Raw genomic sequence first — 21,669 nt, 5'->3', positions numbered from 1 at the left:
TCAAATAAATGTAGGAAAATGAAAGTATAACTTAACTAGTAGAAGCATCAAGTATCAGAAGATGGAAACTCAAGTCAAGGTGCAGTATTTGAGTCTAGCTGCATTCCAGTGTTACCTAAAGTTTTAAACTGATTTTCATACTTGAATGTATAGAGGGTGTGGCTGCCTGTGGCTGTTTGACTTCTGGCATAAATATGTCAACTTGTGTTTTAATGTGTAGCATTCATTCCCGATGATTTGTGGTCTCACCAACTTGTCTTTCCTGTTTCCACCTCACCTGCCAGCTGCTACTGCGTCTCCAGTTCAGCCTTTATGCTTCATTCATGCTCACTGAAATGTACATTGTCCTCTTCTGTCTTGGCTTGTTTTAAATTAATTTCTTTCCTCTTTGATTTCTGAGAGACCCAGTGGAGGCATTTCTTGCTCTCTAAGGATCTAAAGAATCTGATAGTAGTGTTAGATTATCAAAACATGAATGAAACCAAGTGTTTAAAATGTATATTTTTTATTATTTCTTTAGGAGCTAGGAAAAAAGTAAACCAAATAAAATTTAACATAAGTTTGTACAATGCAATTAAGATCAGGAAGCAGAGAAATTATGCAATATAGTGAGAGGTACAAGATAAAAACGGTCTTGTGTATTCCAGGGTCTTGGTAGCTGGGAGATGTTCCCTTTAACAACTGATTGAGGGCTAGGTATATGCATGGACTGTGGTGGTATAAATTGGAGGCAAGATCTCTGGCTCCAGTGTGGCAAATTCAGCTCCTTCAGAGTTTGCATTATTTCAGCAATGACATAACACTCAACTTAATTTTACAATGTTGACAATAATATAAAATAAGCAAATTACAGATGGTACTTACAGATGAATTAAGCAATGACACCATGCTTCTTCAGCTAAGGTGCAAAATGAACAGAGGGCTTAAGGGTAGGCATGCTGTTAAACAGGAAAAAAAATACAAAGCTAGAATAAACTCTTCATTTTGTGGAAACCACAATATACTGAGTGATTTTTAACATCAGTCAAAAAAACAAAAAACAAAATAACTTACCGTAAATACAAAATAAATTCAAACCTTTAACTACAGGGGTGATGTACTGAAAATTTTTACAACTCAGTTATTTTGTTGTTGCTTATAATAAAAGTATTCTGAATGTGAATTCTTGGGTATGACTATAACCATTCAAGTGTCAAAAAGGTCAGGTCAGTTTGACCCACATCATGGCAGAAAAGGCTCACAAGCCTAGAGTGGAGTACTCATGTTTATCAAAGTACTCGGTGCTGACATAACCTCCTACTGCACCATTATTTATCTATCCAGTCTGGAGGACAGAAGTACCCAGGGGGAAGCCCTTCAAGTATTTGTTTTTTTCTTTGCCTCAATCAAATCAAAATGGTTTCTGCACAATTACCAAAGAACAGTGAACCTCAAAATAAACAACAGAAAATAAGAAAACTAAAACAACGATCATACAAAGGTACGAAAGGAACGTTTTTTTTTTTTTGTTTCGTTTTTCACTTTGAGAGATTGTATTTGCTTAACAGTCCTCCAGGGGGTGCTGTTGACCTTATTATCGGAGCTGAGAAAACTTGGACAAAAACTAATAATGAACAGGAGAGTATCTCAGTTATTTCCATGTGTTTGCAGTCTGCGAGATCGACGAGCGAGAGGGGATCATGTCCAGCAGGTACTCCCTCTGACGAGCGTCCACGGTGGCCGACGTCTTGTGACCCGTCAGGCTGGGGTTCACGTAGGCCATGGTCACTCCTGTGAACATGCATGAGAGCGGCGGGTCAGGGTGAGGAGGGAGCTGAGTGCAGTCACTTTAACACTTTAAGAGTTAAATAAGAGAAAAAGCAGTGCGATTATAACCTGAATATATAGCCACCGATGTCCCCACAACACACAGACAAGACAAAGGAAAAATTAGAGAATTTCTACTCTGAGGTTCAGTAGTTACACCCAGGAAAAAAATAAACCACCAAACTGAGGGACTATAGTGGGAAGCTGGAAATCATTTGCAGAGGGGGTGGGGAGTGGGGGGCTGGAGAGTGGGAATGCCTTGTCCGAAAACATCTCCTGTCGCATGTTTCTTAACTGTACTTTATTTTTCCTCTGATGTGTATGATTATATTAGATAAATGCACCTTCGTAAATGATTCTTTAACACTAGAGAAATTTAAATTTAGGATGTGTAAGGATTGCTTTTGGACCAGACAGGAATTTGAAAGAGAGCAGATGTCAGGCGCCAGAGTCGGGCTGGTATTAATGTGAGTCTACCTGTATTGCTGTTGCTCTGCTTCTTCCATGCAGTAGATGAGGCACTACCTCCGCTGATATTCCTGCCGCCGCCGATCCCACTGCTGCTCACCTTTGAACTCTGGACAGAGCGGTGGGAAACGTGGGCATGCTTACCTGGCCGGCTGACCAAGGCTGCGGCCGCCACTGCACTCTGCAGCTGGGAGGAGGAGGAGAAGGAATGGGGGACGCCCCTCACCCCCACTGATGAGACACCGTGGGACAGCTGGCCCTGGGAGCTCTGAGGGGGGGGTTTAGAGACACACAGATGGGTTCTGACTTACAGTGGCTTTAATTAGACAAATGGTAGTCTTAAAAAAACAAAAACACTAATTCCAACCTGCTTGATGGAGTGATGGTGAATGATGTTGGCTCCTCGGCTGGCCTGGTGGTGGTGGTGGTGGAGGGAGGACGCTCTAGCCTGAGCCTGCTTCAGCTGCTGAGACACCAGCTGCTCTGCCTTCAGCGACGAAGAGGCAGATGAAGAGGATGAGGAGCTACTGTGGGAGACCGGTGAGGACGTCTGCTGAATGATTCGCTGCTCTATTTCCTGCTCTTGTTGCAGCGCTTTGACAAACGCAGCTTTCAGCCTACTGGTATGCTCAGCTTTCAGAGCCTTTTTCTGATTGGATGACATGCAGTCTTCACAGAGCACCACCCCACCTTTAGTCTTGTCTTGCCTCCAGCGGCAGGTGAAGTCAGTGTTGCACTGAGTGCAGATGAAAGGGTCTCTGATAATGGGCTTGGACAGTGCTACACCTGTCTTTCCTGGAAGGAGAGAGACGGGGGAAACCCAGAGACACAAAGAAATACTTTGAAAGAAAGACACAGGAGGACAGATAATCCAGAGAAATCAGAGATGAAAGTGAGGACATCTTACTTCATATGAACAATATTTCAATTCAATTAAAGTGGGCAGGATAATTAGTAGAACTTATTGGAAACAGACCCAAACATTTAGGGCTACAACTAATGACCACTTTAATTACTAATGCAACTGCTGATTATTTTCTTGGTTAATAAATTTGTTATTTAGTCTATAATGCCCATCACAATTTAATAACAGAAAATTTCTTGTTGTCCAGTCAAAGGTCAAAACCTAAAAATATTTAGTTTACTGTCTTACATCACAAAAAAGAGCAGCAAATCCTTACAATGTAGAAGTTTGAGAATGTTTTCCTGACAATATAGTGGAAACTGGTTAATTGTTTTATCTCTACAACCTGCAGACAAAAGCCATCTAAACAGAAAACCAACCCACCTCTGTGGATGGTATCCAGCAGATTCTGCACTACTTCTTCCAGTCCCACCAGGTAGATGAACTCATTATTGGCTGCTGAAGGCAGGAAGTTGAACTCTGGGGCAGGGGGCTTGGGCGGGGGGATCTCCAGGAGAGTCTTCTCCAGTTGTTTTCTCAGGGCGAGCTTGGCTGCAGCTTGGCGACTGGCTGGAGAGTCGTTCACGCTAACCACTGACACACCACTGCTTCCTGAGGAGCCCTTCAAACTGGATGGCGAGACCTTTGAAAACACACAAGGTCGGGAAGAAACGAGACAGGTTTAGACATCCAGTCAAAATCATGAAATCTTTGAGCTGTTTGAGCAATACAGAAATGAACAAAGTCCTGTTGGTGTTCATTTATACAACCCAGACAACTGGAGCTCTGTTCAAAAATACATTCAACTGTTACTACTATATACAGGCATAAAATTCAGTGGTTACTATGACTATCATAGCTTATATCCATGCCTGCTGTTCAGTTTTTTTTTTTCATAAAGGGCATAAAAATAAAACACAACTGATCAGTAGGTGGCTCTAAGCTATAATAATCATATAGTAACCACTGAATTTCATAGCTGTGTGTGGTAGTGAGTAGCTGACAAGCCAGGCATGAATGCGTACAATTGTGCTAAATCATACGTTTTGAAACTACTGTCGAAATGCATTCAACAACCACTTCATGGTGTAACTACTGCACAGACATGCCTAGCTTGCTCGCTACCTAATTTATTTCAGTGCACTGTTACCTTCACTTTTTGCCTGTTAGTTCTCAGAAAAAAGCTGGTTATGGGTAACTGTGCCATGTTTACCAAAAGGTAAGTTAGAGTCTGAGCTGGACGTAAGTTTTAATAGGCAGTAAGATGTTGTCTAACAATGGCTGTGGAAGGAAGGAGGAAACCTAGTACGTCTTGTTGCCAGCTGTCTTTTCTTCCAGTGTCGATGCAAAAGTAAAAGACTTCAAATTTTCCTTTTCTTGTAAACCATTGTTTCAAATATGAATCTAGCCTGCCGCTGCTGCGGACACAGACTTAGCAACACCTGCGGAGCCTCCTATTGGTGGTTTGATAAGCAGATAAATTGTTTTTACTCACTTGAAACGGTTAACGTTAAGGGCTTTTGTGCTAACTGGAAAACTGTTTTGTTTTTGAACCATCATATAGAAAACTTAACAAAACACATAAGACACAATTCATTATTTGGAATAAAGATTAGTGCTTAACGTGTTTTCTTTCCATAAAAAGTTTTTACTAAGTAATTCTTAAAATGACACCTCTGTCTTCTCCCTCATTAGAAATGCAGAATGTGAATGAATATGTAAATATTATTCCTTTTTTTTTAAAAAGTTTATTACTGGACATAAGATGTATCCTACTTCCTTGAGAGGTTCATTCTCAGTGTATGTGCATTAAAGTTTCATGTTTCTACATCAGACTTGTGTAAGGTGCACACTGGAAGATGACTGGCTTCCAAATTAGTTACTTTTCTTTTTCAGCAGATGAATGTAATAACAGCTTTCTACTGTTAGACTCTGCATATATATTATAAGCATCCACATGAAGTAACAACAAGCACACCTTTGTAGGATGTTATAGTATTTCTTCCACCCAGAACAGTAAAACACGTGTACATATTATATATTGTCTTTCTTTCTTTCTTTCTTTTTTTTTAACTCGGAAGCACCTGTGAGATACTGACCAGCATGTTAGCACCACTGCTGACTCTAATGAGGCCTGGCTGGACCATTCCTCTCTGGCTCTGCGCTGAAGGGGCTGAGGTCCTGGGGCCCAGAAGCAGAGGAGGAGGCCCTGAGCCCGAGCCTCCGGAGGCAGCCAACTGCTGCTGCTGCTGCTGGCGGAGAGCCTGGATCTGCTGTGGAGATACAGAGATGGGCTAACCAGGACAATGAGAGGGACGACACGGAGGGACATCACAGATAAAGGAAGTGGAGGGCAAGGGACGGGACATCAAAAGCACCAAAGCAAAGGGCACACACAAAGAGAGAGAGGCACAAAGAGAGATCATAAGTCCTAAGTTTAAATGTGATTATTTCCCAGCAGTTTGTCTTGGAGAGTGAAAGACAGCAGTAACACTGAATACTTCAGGCTATCATTGCCCAGACAGAGACGGGATTTAAATATATTAAAAACTGCATTTTAATATCTTAACAACATTTCCCCACCGACTCACCTGTGCCCCTCTGACCAGAGGCGGCATGATGATCTGAGAGCCATGTTTGGACGACACCTGCTGCCCTCCTCTCACCAGTGGCGGAGGGATGACTGTGCCTGAACTCCTGCCTGTCAAAATCTGGTCAGAAAAAGCCACCGTCAGAAGCAGTATGAACTACAGCATGAGGGGGCTTCACACTGATATGCTGTCTGAGTGAATGTGTGATATTCAAGGACTAACCTGCTGAGAACCTTTATTGCTTGCAATCGTTCCTCGAATTAGAGGAGGAGGAGCAGAGGAGCCGGAGAGACCTGAGGGCTGAAAGGAAAAAAAAAAAACAGGGAAAGATATTAAACTACAAACAGAGAATTGAGGCCTGTGTTGTGGGGATGTGTGACTCTGTGTGACCCTGTGCTGCTGTGGGTAATAACTGTTGTTTACCTTCTGGAGAGTGTCCCTCTGTATCTGGCTCTGTCGGAGTTTCTTCAGCAGCACCAGCTTGGCCTCCTCCAGTCTCAGCTCCTCCTTCAGCTGCTTAATGATGCGCTCCCTCTCTGCTGGGCTGCTCTTCTGCACTCAGATCAGAACGTCACTTACACCACCACACAGTACAAAAGACAAAAACACACTTTCCAGCTACTTTAATGCCACATGTATCTAAAATCCTTGAGGTTTGAAAATAACTCACACCAAGGTCCACTTTCTCATGTTCACATTAAAAAATCTGAAAAGGCTCATAGCCAAAGTCTAGGTTGTAATTTCATCTTAAATCTAAGGCTCTATCTCAGTAGGGCAGCTGCCCTGAACTGGACTTGTAGCTTCTATGTTTCTCACCATGAGCAGGTCCGTGTCCAGCTCCTTAAAGTGACTCAGGCCGTTCATGGGTGGGCTGGGAGAGTCATTATCTGACAGGATGATGACATCATCATCTTCAGGGGACGGAGGGCGCTTTTCTCGTTTTATGCTGCTGGACAATGACAGTCAAATTTATATTTCAGTATTTTACAAGTTGAGCACTAACATTGTACATCGTGAACACAAAACAGGATTATATCAGTTATGGCAAAATTATTAAATAAAATGTTAGGAAGGAAAATAAGATAATTAGCCAATTCCAGTTTGGGAAATAAGTTATTTAATCCATTTTAAACCCTTAACATCCACCTTTCCACTTTTATTTCCCCTCAAGTAGATTTAAGGTTGTTACAGTCATCTTATTCCACAGTGTGTGACAGCATCATAAATACTGTGTATCAGCTTGTCTCTATTTTTGAACACATTGAGATCTCCACTAGAATTTTAAATAATGTAATTTGGGTTTAAACAGCTTTTGGCTGCACAGTGTGAGTTTGCACTGACTGATCCAGTGGGGCTGAAGAGGTTAAGAACATTTTATAGCTGTTTGAGGGAAGATGAAGAAGCAAGCACACCTCAACTGGCTCAAATATTAGCATCCATTAATGATGTCTGTATTCACGGAGGTCTGCTCCTCAACCACAATTATAATTCATGACCGCGGGTTGATTCTCTGCACTATAATCTAGCAAGTCCAAACATCTCTCCTCAAAGATTCTCTTCATGTTGATGCTATTCCAACAATAACAGAACAGTCTTAAATGCCAAGTAGGGCCAAGGTGGGACTTAAAGCTCCAGTAAAGGTCTTTAAGTCACAATGAAATGGCTGTTTGAAAGCACAAATTGTTGAAACAGGATATTGTGGCTGGGTATAACAGGCGTCTGAGGCATTTGGGGTTGACCTGCGTGACTACATCATACAAAGCATGCTAAGGGAATTAAAGCAAGCGGGAATCTTGAAGGCAGTTTGGATCAACCCTCACTTCTGTCTACAAAATCAGGCGATTATACACATTTTACATTTAACTCCTCCCAACTCATACCGTATAGCATCTACTGCAAAGCGACTAGTTGAACTGTAGGCTGTATGTGAGAGCAGATGACCTAAATTCTTTGAGTAGTGACGCTCACAAACTGAAGAACACGAGTAATGCTCCCATAAAAAACAAGGATGGCCTTGTGATTACACAGATTATGCATTTCTATGAGGCATAACAAGTCGTTAAAGTCGACGCATGACAACGTGAGGCCTGTCTCTCCTAGCCGTCCTCTTTGTGTGTGTGTGTGTGTGTGTGTGTGTGTGTATTAGTCTCTCTTCAGGGCTTAGCGCCATCATCACTTCCTGTGGATTAATCACTACTCTTCCAAAGAAGTCACATGACCTCAAAGTCATCGTCACGTGACACACTCACTTTTCCTCCCCCCCAACCCCTCCCCTCACTGTTCCTTCCACTGTGGAAACCATGGCAACAACCGGCTGGAACCGGTTTGTGACACACGGCTTCATTTTGTGTGAGGGGAGTTTTTAGGGTTCAGGTGGTGAGTGGGGGGAAAATGGAGGTAGGCTAAAAGAGAAAGTTAAACATCACCTCTGAGCACAACATCCCCCCACACCTCCCCATCCCCCTCCACACAATAAGTTTAAAGAACATCAGGGTCATTGAAGTAACTTTAAACATTTTAGTCTCTTTAGATTTGAATTAAGTGTCATTTATCCTTCATAGAAGTGTTTTTATTGTTTTGTTTTTAGGCAAGAAGTCTCCAGTCTATCAGATAAATCAGATAGCTTCTAGTTAGATCAAGTTTCCTGCACATTCATTCCATTATTTTTTTTTGACAGGTACTTCATATGAACCGTTTCCTTACCCTTTGGAGGTGCTCATGTCCACGGGCTGCTCTCCCGTCTGAACTTCCACTTTAATGGTGGCCTTCACCTCGCCTGCAGCCAGCATGCCACTGGATGCCCTTGGCTCCGTTAGTCGGGCCCGGCTCCTTGTATCCATAGCTGGCTCCGTCCTCGCCCTGCTGGCTCTGTCGTTGCAGTCAGTCCGATTGTCTGAGCTTGGTTCAACCGTCTGCGGTCTCTGGGTAAGCTCCTGATCATCTTTCACCGCCGGCTGTGAGGCCAAAGGTAACACTAAAGATAATGGCAACCGGTTCTGCTCTTGCTCCGTCTCGTGCTCTGATCCACTGCTAGTCCGGCTCTGACCGTCCTGTGCCCGTACAGGGTCTGGTTTTGGTTTAGTTTGTGCCTGTGCTGTGGGTTCAGACGGGTCCAATTTGGGCTTTTTGCTTTCATTTTCGGCATCGGAGGGTTCTATAGACTGGGGAGCAGCCTCCCTCTCCAGTGCCCTCTTCTGGCTGCGTGTCTGGCGGACAGCCTCCTCAGACATCCCCTGCAGATAAAAGAAGAAATAACTGTGTTATCTGGACTGTTATTTATTGAACAGGATTGCAGTTATAGGTCAAATCCCACAAGACAAAGAAATTCAGTATTTAAGTCTTTTCCCATACCAATGATGAACAGCAGAGTCATGTCACATCTAATCACAGCCGCCAAGCAAGTACATAACTGAAGTGTGCCTGCTTATGCTGAAAATAGCAGGACATTGAACATTTTGCTTGAAATTACATGTGTAAACACTGTAAACAGGCAGCAAAAAAAAATTCTAACAAGTTGAAGTTGATGATGAGGCTTTCAGGGTAAGTTTAGGTATTGAAAGGAGTTGACACGTTTCTATTCATCTCCATATTGAACAAAAAATAAACCATGCACATTATGGTCACCACAAGGTCTATCATCTATATCATCTATAACTCTCAGAAAGAAAACCCTTGAAATGCATAGGTAATTGATGTTTGTGGGCAAATAAATTTGGCTCAAGTTCAAAATGTTTAAAAAGACAATTGAAGCTCTGACTGGATGTCACATTTTATTCTTGTGATGTTGACATTATCTGATAAACCTACACCACAGAGCTATTACCTAATAATAAATTGTTATCCATTTTCCTGAAAGTGCAGTTTTGATTTTTAATCTCTCATTTTGAACTGAGGTAGACAAAACTGACCTTGAATCAGCTGCAGGAGACACACAGTGACATGGTGACCAGACAAAACATGTTGAATTAGTAAGGTCACGTGACAGAGATGTTGCCTCAAGTGTAATTCCAAAACATCCAATTATCTAAATTTCAGTCTAAACCAGAAACCAGAAGAGGGAGAAACAGAAAAAAAGGATAGAGCTCTCAGTGAGCACTCAGTGTTCAGTACAAAAGAAAAAAAAAAATCTGCTGATCACTTGACTGTAATGGCTTACAACAAAAAATGTTGTAGTGCGACATCAAACAGCTGGAAGAACAACAGAACAACATCATAATCAAATCAGAGTTAAAAAGGACTTGGGGACTATCTAAAATTAACTGGAGCATGATTTCTGTTAAAATATTCATAATGACCAGTGACTAGGAGCACTTAAGTAATTTATATATGCAAGTGAACATTTTTTTACATTCATTTCAAAGACTCTATCTCGTGTAAAACCTTTCTTTGCTTGAGTCTGGCACCAAGGAGCATCGGATCCATTAATGTGTGATATCCCCTGTACAACAAATTCAATCCCACCAGATACTGACATGCTGTCAGTAGCGAATACAGAGACATACAGCAGCTTGTTGTGTCAGACAGATGAGTGTTACAGAGGGAACGTGTGTGCTCATAGATTTGCTCCAGTACATGGTACAGACAGACAGACATTATCCCTGCAGTGACTGCTCTGAATCCTCCGTGACAGGTCAGAGATAAGAGAGGAGACACAGGGAGATGGTAGACCATATGGGTCAATATATGTTTACCCTTAAGACACCACGCCTTTTCGACATCAGAATTGGAGGGACAGTGTCAGATGATTTTGTTTTGTACTTTTTTGCTTTACATGACTATTGAATGTCTGTAGAGAGACAGGAAACAAAGGAAGAGAGAGGTGTATGACATCCAACAACACCAATTTAGCCTGTTATATTAAATGCAGACAGGTGACAAATTAAAGGAAAGACCTGAATAAATGAATGGAGAAACATAATGAATAGAGATGCTTCCACACAGGTGAGCATAGTACAATTAGGCAGTTAACATCCAATTATGCTCTATGGCATATATTAAATATGCAGAGCAGACTTGATTGTGATTTTGTATCTGGATGATGGGAAGAAAAGATCTAAGAGACTTCGAAAGACGGTTCATTGTTGGGGCGCAGATGGCAGGAGCTTCAGTCTCAACGATTGTTGGCTGGTGTTTCAATAGGAACAGTGACTAAAGTGACACCTGCATTTAGATCTATGGGAAAGACATCAGTAAATAGGCCTGGAAATTGTTGTCGGCTGATGATTTGATGTCCATGATGCTCGTGTATTAGTGCGATATGTAGAAAACACAGAAGATCAACTCTTCCTCAGGTGACTGAGAATGTCAGTGCAAGAAGTGATCAGACTTTGTCAGCAACAAGAGTCGACAATTATATAGAGAGGGATATTATAGTAGGGTTGCGGTACATAAACCCCTCATTACGAAGACGAGTGCACATTTGAGAGTTCAGTGGTGCAAAAACCATAGGCGCTGGTCTACAGAGATGTGGAGAGAAGTGATATGGTCAGACGCATGTGCGGCGTAGACTAAGAGAACAGTACAGGCCTGAACGCCTGAACCTTACAGTGAGGGGAGTGGTCTCTTCCTGGATGACAATAATTGTCTTGTGTACATGTGTGTCACCAAGTGATGTGACCTAGTAGTTAGTCAGAACAACAAAACATTACAGTAAACTGTGTAATGAAGATCAATATGAAGAGCATATTTTATATTTTCACACTCATTTTCTGTTATTAGTTGTCAGATGGAGCTCCTACATCAAGCATAGGCATAAACACAGCACACAGACAGAAACCAAACTCCTGAGATAACTGTTCGGACAGAAATGACTGTGGCTCAGATGTTGAAGGATCAAGACACACCTGATCGTCAGAAATGTTATGTTCATGTATATGGGGATACCAATAACTAGGTTTTCAAAGTTCAAGGTTCAGTGAATGAGATCAAAACTGGGATATGACTCAAACGCTGGATACATGTATTCACACTCAATGAAATGACTTTTGCCATTATCGAATGCGCAGAAGGTAAACATGTGCTGACTCATATGGCGTGGTGCAGGACATAAGCTGTGGTCAAAGTTCACAGAATCTCAAAGAGAAAGCACAAGTAAAAGACGTACACTCACACTGTCGCTGTGGAGTGGACAACCACAAAGGAGAAACACAGCACGGTTACATCCTGAGTCATATTCATGCATGTATGTTACAGAATGGAGGCCCAGCCCTGCCAAGTCTGCTGAGGCCCTCAGTTTGCCCAGCGACACACTACAGGAAGCCATGGTTTTTTTTTTTTTTTGGGGGGGGGGGGCAACTACAATTAACCCTTACAACCTGGGCTACTTCTCAGTGACACACACACTCCTACCCCCCCTGCCCCCCCTTCCTGTTCTCAGAACGGTTATGGTGGCGAGCATAAAGCACACTCAGTGTATCCAAGATGTACCTATATAACATATAGGGTTACAATAAAGCATGGAGTGCAACCATCTGATATCAGAGCTGACTAAGTTTTTTTTTTTTTTTTAATACTCTGACATCACTCTGAGACACACATGACATGACCCTTCCCAGGATTCACTGGGACACACAAAGCACTTTTCCTGAGAACCGGTTTAAACCGGTTGGCTAGTGTGTGTGTGTGTGTGTGTGTGTGTATGACTGAGAGAGAAGCTGAAGCTAGTTTTAACCCTTCAGGTGCTGGAGCAGACATTGGGCTTCCACAGTGACGGCCATTATACAGTGTGTATATTCACATGCATGTGTGCGCTGCAGTGGGGGGGGGGGGTGGGGTTATAATGGCATTATTGATTCTGGTGCATATAGCTGTGAAATGATGCTGGTGGAAGAAGTTAGATACAGGGAACGTCACCCCCACACCACCACCACCACCCAACCTTACAGGGACACTGACCCTATCTTTGTAACAGGGGATCTGAATGGCTGACAGGTTTCACATTTCATCTCCATGGCAGTTTACACACATTTCCTTCAAGCCCACACACATACACACACACACACACACACTCATATGGTGGAACAACCCCCTACCTTCCCATCCACCCAAGAATTTGACATCATATTCAACCAGTGCAAATCCTCTAGAGTCAACTAAAACTGAAAGGAAAACTCAACTTTTCATGTCTTACAAAAAGTAAACTGTGCACTCAACACACATACCAGAATAAGTGCTACAGTACACGGTCAATGTCAGTATTATGCTACTTTTATCAGTACACATGTGTGATTATGAAAGTTTCATGGTGCAATTTTCAGCATTATCTCAATAACAATATAATCCTGATGAATATTCAAATAAGATGGAAATCCTCAAACAGCATTTAACAACACTGTGAAGACTTCATTGTATGGTGTGTGGTGGTGGTCATGGTGATTTGTCTTTAGGTTTGTGTCCTGCTGCTGTTTGTTGGCTGTCATTCTTTAAACACTTTTTTTTTTTAATCAGCGCAATAGTTTCCCATCTGCACTTCTCTCAACTGTATCAACATACTCTGGACCAAATCCTTTTGACAAGGGAAAAAAGTTACATTGTCTCCATTGTCTTTGCTGACAAAACACATTATTTCTCTGCCTTTCTACAGTAACCGTGCATTTCCCAGCATGCTGTTGGGCCTTCCATTGTAGGGGTGAGCGATATTTCTATACAAGGTCTGCAAATGGAACACTGATAGAAATAGCAGTGATATCATGATATGAACTTTCTTTACGTTTGTGCTGTTAAGAAAAGCAACATAACATTAAGCGTACCACCAACAACAGCACAACTGACTGCACGCAGCATTACCTGGTGTTGCTGTTAACACACAGTGTGTAACTATCACACATTTATTGTGTTAGAAATTGTAAGTCACACTACACAGCAGTAGTCCATGGTGTGTGAGAGGGATTCCCTTCATGAAAATAACTGTAATAAAAGAAGTAGTTGCATTTTTAAGTCTTGTATGAATATTATTTCATTAAATGCTGAAATCTGGCAGCTTTGGGACCAAAGAGAAGCTTTATATAGGCTAAATTTAATGATGAGCAACTAAAATAGAAGAAACAGAGGCTACATTAAAAAGAAGTATTTCTCAAGTGTCTGAATGTTACACTGTTTGAGGATGTTTTATAAAATTTCTTGCAGCCAAACCTCAAAGAAATAAATTACAACATGTGCTTTGATTGGTGATGTGGTATCAGTTTAAATGTAACACACTAATGCAGGAAATACTTTGTAGTTGCTCCTACAGTGGTGCGCAGACAAATATAAAAACTGATATTTACAAAAATAATTGTCATTTTTACAATAATCTTGTGTCTGTGTGTGCTCATTATTCAGGCTACATTAACAAAATAACAGTTATCATATTACCTTTGTATATTATCATCATCATATCATTATCAGGGTAATTAATGAGTTAAAAGATACTAGACATCTTAACCAACAGTGGTCCAAATAACACATTTACTGTAGAGAGGCTGAGTGCACTTTAAAAAGTAATAAACTGACTTATTATTTTATGGTTGGTCACCACTCTCTGGTGAACTTCTTCACTGGGAAGTGAACTCTGCACAGTCTGCATTTGAATACTTTTTAAAAGGGTTTTCCAAGTATTTATCTAATTAAACTCCCATTAACATCTGCAGTGTAATTAAATCACAATGATCACTACCACATTATCAAACTGCACTGTATGCAGGTACTTGACTTTTGGCAGGTGTGGCTTTCACAGTCGCAGAATACATGTACTTTAATCTGGCATCAGGTTTCTGCCACTATCAGGGCACCACTCGTCAAAATCTAGTTTATCTACACCTGTCTGGTTTTCTGCTGAGTGTCTTCTTTTCCTGCCTTGAGGTGGTTATTCATCTAGTCACTCGTGGATCATGTCAACCATCAGTCACTCAGTCATCCTTCATTCAGACTGGCAGGCTCACTCTCAACCATCATCGATGTCTGGCTGCACGTACAGTATGTGTTCAGTATTTTATTTACCCACTGACAGACCTTTACCCTGTGAAAACATATTTCTACACTGCACAGGGTTTTCAGAAAGCTATGCAACCACACAGCTGCACTACCTTGTAAAACTGCTGTGCCAGCAAAATATTCTTATCAATTATCTAGCTGCATCTGCCTGAATAACAAATGATAGCAATGATGGTCCCCAAGCACAAACTTGAAACAAAACCTCTGCTGCATGATTACACTAAAACAATATAGTCTGCCCTGCTGGAATTTAAGTTTACCTTTGGAACTGGTTACAGCCAAAACTAACATCTGTGGGTCACTGGCTTGCTCAGCAGTTAACACCACTGTCTACACAAAACAGGCAGAAAAACGCAATTTGAGAGCAAATTGCTCCTTATATATCTGATGGAGTCACAGAGGCTTGACCAAACAGCTGCCCTGTGACCCCTGCAGTCATGTGCAGCAGCTTAAAATGTGGCCAGCAGACGACCCTTTCCAGAACAGAGGTGATTACACAACAACCCTGGATCGGTCTTGTGTGTGATCAGTGTAAAATAACAAGGCTGAAACTTCTGATTCACTAAGTCTTGTCATTTTTCATACCACGAGCCCTGACACTCAGGGATGGAGAGGACTACCTGTGCATGATGCTGTGGATGAAAAACTTCTGCACTGTCTGTCACAACAGGTAGTTTACTAATCCCAGTCAAAGCACCGTATTTTCCTCTCTCCTCTATTTTAACCAGTGTTTTTCACTAAAAGGCAACCTGTACATTGTTCACAGTGACAGTTCATTAACAATGCAAGCGTGCAATGGTTTGTTAACATTTAAATGGCACTTTACAAGGCCTTTGTTCTCATGAACAACAGAGTTCATTCTAGAGCTCCACAAAGAGGCAAGAAAGTCTCCTAAAGTCAAACCACTTCACCATCATACCCTCCCCTGCCTATAAAGGATCCTCAAGTGCCTGTGTTGTGTTATGTTGCCTTGCCCTGGTCTGGCTGTCGTACTAATTAACCAATAATTACGGGTACGAATGTTAAAAATATTTACACAAAAAGAAGAGCTGCAGCCATTAGCTGATAAATTGATCAACAGAAAATTAATTAGGAACAAAGTCAACAAACATTGAAATATGTTTTAAAGCACAAACAACAAAAAAGTCACAGGTTCCAGCTTTACAAATGTAATAACTTTCTGATTGTCTTACTCTTCGGTAACATTAAACTGAATATTTCTGCGTTTTGATGGAGGGAATCTGAGGATGTTATGTTGGACTGTGGGGAACCATGATTGACATTTTTGACAGTTTGTTAGAGGTTTTTGGACCAAACAATTAATCAAGAGAATAATCAGAAGATAAAGCAATAATGAAAATATTCTTTGAAATCATCTGTAACACATTCATGTAACAATTTAAAACCACTGCCCTCTGTTCACTTCTTTTTTATTAGTGTAATTATGAGCATATTTGAGTTCAAAGTGGTAGGTTACATTATTATTATTATTATTATTAGTGCTACTGAGGAAGCAGCTGATATACACCTCTAATAACAGGGCAGGTATTATGTAATAAGACCTCAGTAAACCTCAGTCAAAACCAGTATTTCATCTAAAGTGCTTAAATCTTAATACATTAAACTGTCTCAAATAAACAGCAGCAGTCGGTATCTGCATGTGGGTTTGTCAACATACCATGAGCAACGCCGGCTTCCGTCATATTCAATCATTAAATAATAAAAGGTTTAAAATCCATCTGTGCGCGTCCAGATAAAGAGTCGATAGAGAAAATGTGTATAAACGGGTTTGATGGCGGAGATCCTGAGCCTCAGCTTCGTCCAGAAGCGCCGCAAAAACTCGCGTGGCTGTGGTGGCTGGAAATGTGTGTGTATGTGTGTGCCTGTCTGGGTGAGAGGAAGAGGCAGGGAGGGAGTGTGTGCGGTGTGTGTCAGAGTGTGTGTGTGTTCAGCTTTAAGAGGAGGAAGACTACGGTTGTCACAGAGAGAAGTAGGAAGATTAGCTACCAGATAGCAGAACCAACACTGGTGCCACGGGGCTTAAAGCGGGCGAGCGGCGTCCACCATTAACGTTACACCACCCAGTACACCATCCAAACCAAAGTCAGCCCTTTAAAAACTAAACCCAGCCCACACTACATGTGCAAGCAGCCGGCTTTTTTATTATTGACACCGCCTCAGAGGAGGTGAGCGTGTTATTAGTTAGCGGGCTAACATTAGCTACATCGCACAAACAAAAACACGAAGCCACTTCAGCTCGGATATAAGCCGTTAACGTCTTGACCGTTAAACGGCTGACGGTGCGGCGGGAGGGGGACTAAAAAGTCAGAGTAGTAAAAGTCCTCCAGCCGGACAGCTGCTCCATCAACACGTCCCTCACAACCAGAACCGAGCCCGAATCGGTGACCTGACTGCACCCCGATGCGGGACAACCGTCGGCTCAAAGGAGAGGGGGGGACACAAACTTTCAACCCCCTGCGTTAAAAGTGAGGCTGTCTGAGGCTCACCGGGACTGTTTACCTGGGTGTCCCCTCCCGAGGAAAAAACCTCCGAGTCGGAACTCATGAATTTCATCGACCGGCCCACGGACTGAGCTCAGCTTGCCGCCGACGAGCCGCTGGCGATGTAACGTTATAATCCTTACCTCATTTAACGACTTCTACCGCACAAAATCAGTCCCAGGGATCACATTTACATGCTGGCACGCTTCAGAAAACGAAAAATAAAATAAATTTCGGCTGAGCGAGACCCCCCCTCCTCTCCTCCCCGGTGCTCAACCTTTGGCTCTGCGGAGAAGTGTTACTTTTCAACAGCCCATCAGCTTCTTTATCGTCACAGATAGGTGGAGGAAAACCTGGCTCCTCTCGACGAGTCCGAATAAAAGGCTCCCCTCGATCCACTTACTAAAAAACTTCGGTTTCACCTCAGTCAACTTACTCGGTCGCTTTGTCGCCCGTTCTTCGCCGATGGTCGACCAAGGAATGTTTAATCTGCAGTTAACCTCGATAAATCGTTGCTTTTTTGAAATCCAGGGGATATCCTCTTTTTTTCGGCCCTCCCCGCTGCCGCGTCTGTTGCCAAATAATGCGCCTCAACACACATGGAGCCGCTGCGTCCTCTTAGTGGGCATGCGCACCTCGGCATACCAGGGCGACCGGATCACATCATGTAAGCCACTGACCACCAAGGGCCAAAGCAGGACGACCGCGTCAGGGGCCCCGGGCTCCTCGGGGGTGACCCATGACTGTACCAGCAAGTACAGAGATCCTCCCTTAACACACACACTTATACACACTCATCATGTCACAATAAGGAGCTACAAATCCAAAGCATCAAACATTTACCCCTCAACACTCACCTGCATTGCATTTGCCTCCATAACTTACAGTAAGGATTTAAACTGGCAACCTCAAATCAAGACTCCCCTCTCAAAATGCACTTTTCTGCCACTAAACTGAACACACTGGATCTGGTTATACAAAAATCATGGTAAATGAGAAAGACGTAACACATAGAACAATATCAGTTTACATGGTAAACAGTGGGGAAGTCCATGTAGCACCAACAGCGTATAACTGATATAATAGGCAAGACAGCCAGACACAGCTGCCAATTTATTCAATTACCCTGCCGCCTCAGACCAGCAGCAACCTCCAAAACTCCCAGGATTCAGTGCAAGTCCATTGGTTTTTGGTAATATGATCAACTGCAAATTGCACCAATAAAGTACAATATAAAATATGTGGGCCCTGCTTATTCTCATCTCCTAGTGGGGCCCAGTGTCTGCATCTACTTTTAAAACCACAGTTGTTTTCTACACAGTATATTCATCGACAGAACAGTGTTTAATCAAATTACCACCAGTGATAGTAAATCACACACAGTAAACCTGAGATTTATGCACAGTCTTCTGTGTGCAGTGTACTAGGTGGAAACTCTGAGGCGACATAGACAGAGTGCATGGGAGTGGGAGTTGTGGGGGTTAATAGTGGCCCAGTGACAAATTTGTGCCCTAATGGGTTAATCAGGCCATGCCAGGAAAGCCAGTTAATACACAATGTGAGTTCAAATGACTACTGTATCATATAAACATGCTGTATAGTGCATATTTCTCCCAATTCACACAGACTGAAAACCCCAGCATCATATTATCCCACAAACTCTGTCTGACTGTGTATCTTACAGCAGCAACCCGAGCTTCATAGTTACCTCCAGACTCTCAACGGGGAACTGCATCAGCATCACATCTGGGTCCTTATCCCAACCTCAGCATCATATAATTAGTTTCCGTCTCTTAAGGACCCACATTAGCATCACACTGGACTCCCTGACCCCACATTAAGATTTAAAGATCAACAGTACATCTTCTGTATTAACTAAGAAAAAAGAAAACCATACTCAAGCACCAACCCTCAATTGTCTCCTGATTCAGATTAAAGTCAGCAATATCAACTTTGCACTTTACAGTAGGGATTAAGAGAAGGGTTGCATTAATGACCAGTCAGCCAGGCTTGCAGTTACAGTCCCATACACGTGAGTCCAGAGCACACACAGCAGGGTTACTACGTCAGAAGTTGCAGACTCGCCTCCATAAAGGCTCCAGCTGGCTGCCTCTTTCATGACAAGACCCGCATCCTTTCAAAGCATCCCTGTGAACTGAACTAATCCTCCCTCATGCACAAACACCCATGTAAATGCACATACACACACACACACACATGCGTTTGAAATACCGTGATCTAAGTAAGAGAAGTGGTCTTCCATAAAGACTGAAGTGGGCAGGGGCAACTATTCTCTAACAGGTGGTGGGGGTGTGGTGGGGTTGTCAGCCTCACCCTGCCGTTCTTTAAATGACAAAAACAAAGCTCTCTCTCTCTAGATGATGCTGTGTCATCACGTCTGATTGTTTCCATCCTCTCATCCCTCCACTCATCTCCTGAGGTCACAGATTGTCTCACATAAATGCAATCAAATCTGCACCAAGGGGCCATCTTCTCATAATCATCCTGCCCAAAGCAAAAATTTAATGAGGATGAGGAAACACTCTGGAGTTTATAGGTTATGATAAATCCTTCTATAAATACTGTCTGTGTTCCTGTGGACTCATGGAGAAGTAGTGGTTGCTTCAGTAATACCTCGATCAAAAAGCAATCAGGGCCAGCCATGATGCAGGGATCATGTCTTCAGCATTTTTTCCTGGGATTTTGGTCATTTTTAGAAATCAATGGTGGGAACAATACTTCTTGTATTAAGGACAACTATATTGTCAGACTGCTGCATTTTAGCTTGTGGCTGTCATCAAGGTCGTCAGGTTCTTTGTGTTTGTGAAGTGTTGTATGATGACCATGACGCATCAGGCCTTAGTCATGGGATCAGCAGAGTTCACAAAGTACCATGAATGTCTCGACCAAATTTCATGGACATTCATCCAATAGTCAAAACATTCACAACTTCCAAAATGTGTTTTTGCTGTTGGTGCTGGAGGAAAAGTCAGGGTATCACCAAGTCATTAGGATCCATCCTCTGGGAACTGTGAATATCAGAACCAAATTTGTGCCAGATCATGTTGTGAGTAAGTGAAATGTTACATTTGCTGATGGAAAAAGAGGAAACATCAGGGGATCATCAAGTCATCCAGACTCATCCTCTGGGGACCATGAATGTCTGTATCAAGTTTCTTGGCAGTCAACCCAGTAAAGATTGATTATATTTAAATATATAATTTTGTCAGCACAATAAATAAATAAGTGACTCACTATTCTCTCCTCAGATTGGCCTTTTTTTGAGAAATATTCACAAAAATCATAATCAAAACGATAAATTAGTAAAATATAAAATTCCAATAATTAAACTTATTTAGAGACTTCCCTGTTGGTGCCTCATCAGTTTTTAGTTGTGGATCAGGGTGCACTGTGGGGACTTTGAAAATCTTGGCTATTGCCCTGCACACAATACATAATTTGCATAATGGGTTCATTTAAAGGCAGTAAATGAAAGGTTCAATTTATCTTGCAATGAATGTACAGTGGCAGTGAATACATAACAGGGACACTTGGCAATGTAAAACAACAAAACAGACCTGTTCTAATGGCTGCCTACAGTATGTGGAGCTGATGATAAAGGTCAGGTCATTATGGGGTCATAGTCCTCATTCAAACGTATTTCCTAAGGTTGTACCATAAAATGTTGTATTGGATTACTTAATATTATCAGGTGGGCCTGTTTTTGTCCACCTCATGCACTTAATAACTGTACATGTTTTGTTTACTAATTGTTTACAGCTATTATATAACAAACCAGTAACTTAATAAAAATAATCCTGATGAAATGGAGCACAGGGGACATTTAAGAAAAAGAGTGTTATTATTTTTTTAATTAACGGATATGTGGAGACGATGGGGGTGAACTGAGGTTATGCACAAAATCTAAAAGGAGATGGGTTAAATACGTATGTGTCTATAGTTTGACAGGACAGAGGCAGTGAGTTGGTCCTGTCCAGGTGAAGGGATCAGCTCTGAGACCAGGCTGAGGTGAGGCCAGCCTCCAGCCTCTGTCTCCTCTCCCTCTCTCTCCGTGTGGAGTAGGCCTTAATGGCCGCCCGTTACAACATGACAGCTTCAACTTAATCCTCATTAAGTACTGTAACAATGCAGGAAGTAGCTGCTGCAGTCACGATTAGACGGGCTCACTATTTGGCAGGAAATGGCTCCTTTCATAGCTGCGTCCAAGACACCTAGTGCGTCCCAAAACTTTTCACTTCGTTCTCACTGATCTTTGCCTCGATAGTTTCCCAGCAGCAGTGGGCACGAGGACATATGGGAGAGGACATAAGATACTTTGATGAAATAATGTTCCTTATTAAAATGTTAACATAAACAGAAACAACGGATGAGCTCTCGGAGGGGGTCTCCGCTGAATACCGATGTATGC

The 21,669-nt window shown here is 42.2% G+C and overlaps 1 protein-coding gene across 7 annotated transcripts; it reads right to left on the bottom strand.

Annotated features, from left to right (window-relative positions):
- Positions 1 to 488: 488 nt before the first annotated feature.
- Positions 489 to 17,861, bottom strand: LOC108883576 (transcriptional repressor p66-alpha). Of its 7 annotated transcripts, none has more exons than XM_018676894.2 (11): positions 17,677 to 17,861; positions 8,473 to 9,002; positions 6,586 to 6,718; positions 6,193 to 6,321; positions 5,992 to 6,069; positions 5,770 to 5,889; positions 5,278 to 5,472; positions 3,563 to 3,821; positions 2,642 to 3,069; positions 2,284 to 2,542; positions 489 to 1,770 (listed from the first exon to the last, which is right to left on the bottom strand). In XM_018676894.2, the coding sequence occupies exons 2-11, from the start codon at positions 8,997 to 8,999 to the stop codon at positions 1,631 to 1,633; spliced, it is 2,268 nt and encodes a 755-aa protein (XP_018532410.1). In that variant the 5' UTR covers positions 9,000 to 9,002; positions 17,677 to 17,861; the 3' UTR covers positions 489 to 1,630. The 7 variants fall into 7 exon arrangements, with proteins under 7 accessions (XP_018532410.1, XP_018532411.1, XP_018532416.1 ...); XM_018676895.2 differs by lacking the exon at positions 17,677 to 17,861 and adding an exon at positions 17,384 to 17,640; XM_018676900.2 differs by lacking the exon at positions 17,677 to 17,861 and adding an exon at positions 16,418 to 17,358 and having other exon boundaries at positions 2,419 to 2,542.
- Between the last annotated feature and the right edge of the window lie 3,808 nt (positions 17,862 to 21,669).

Source organism: Lates calcarifer, linkage group LG4 (assembly GCF_001640805.2).
Source record: "Lates calcarifer isolate ASB-BC8 linkage group LG4, TLL_Latcal_v3, whole genome shotgun sequence".
NCBI classification, from domain to species: domain Eukaryota; kingdom Metazoa; phylum Chordata; class Actinopteri; family Centropomidae; genus Lates; species Lates calcarifer.
The sequence above is the reverse complement of the archived record's forward strand: the minus strand, read 5'-3'. Positions and strand labels throughout refer to the sequence as shown.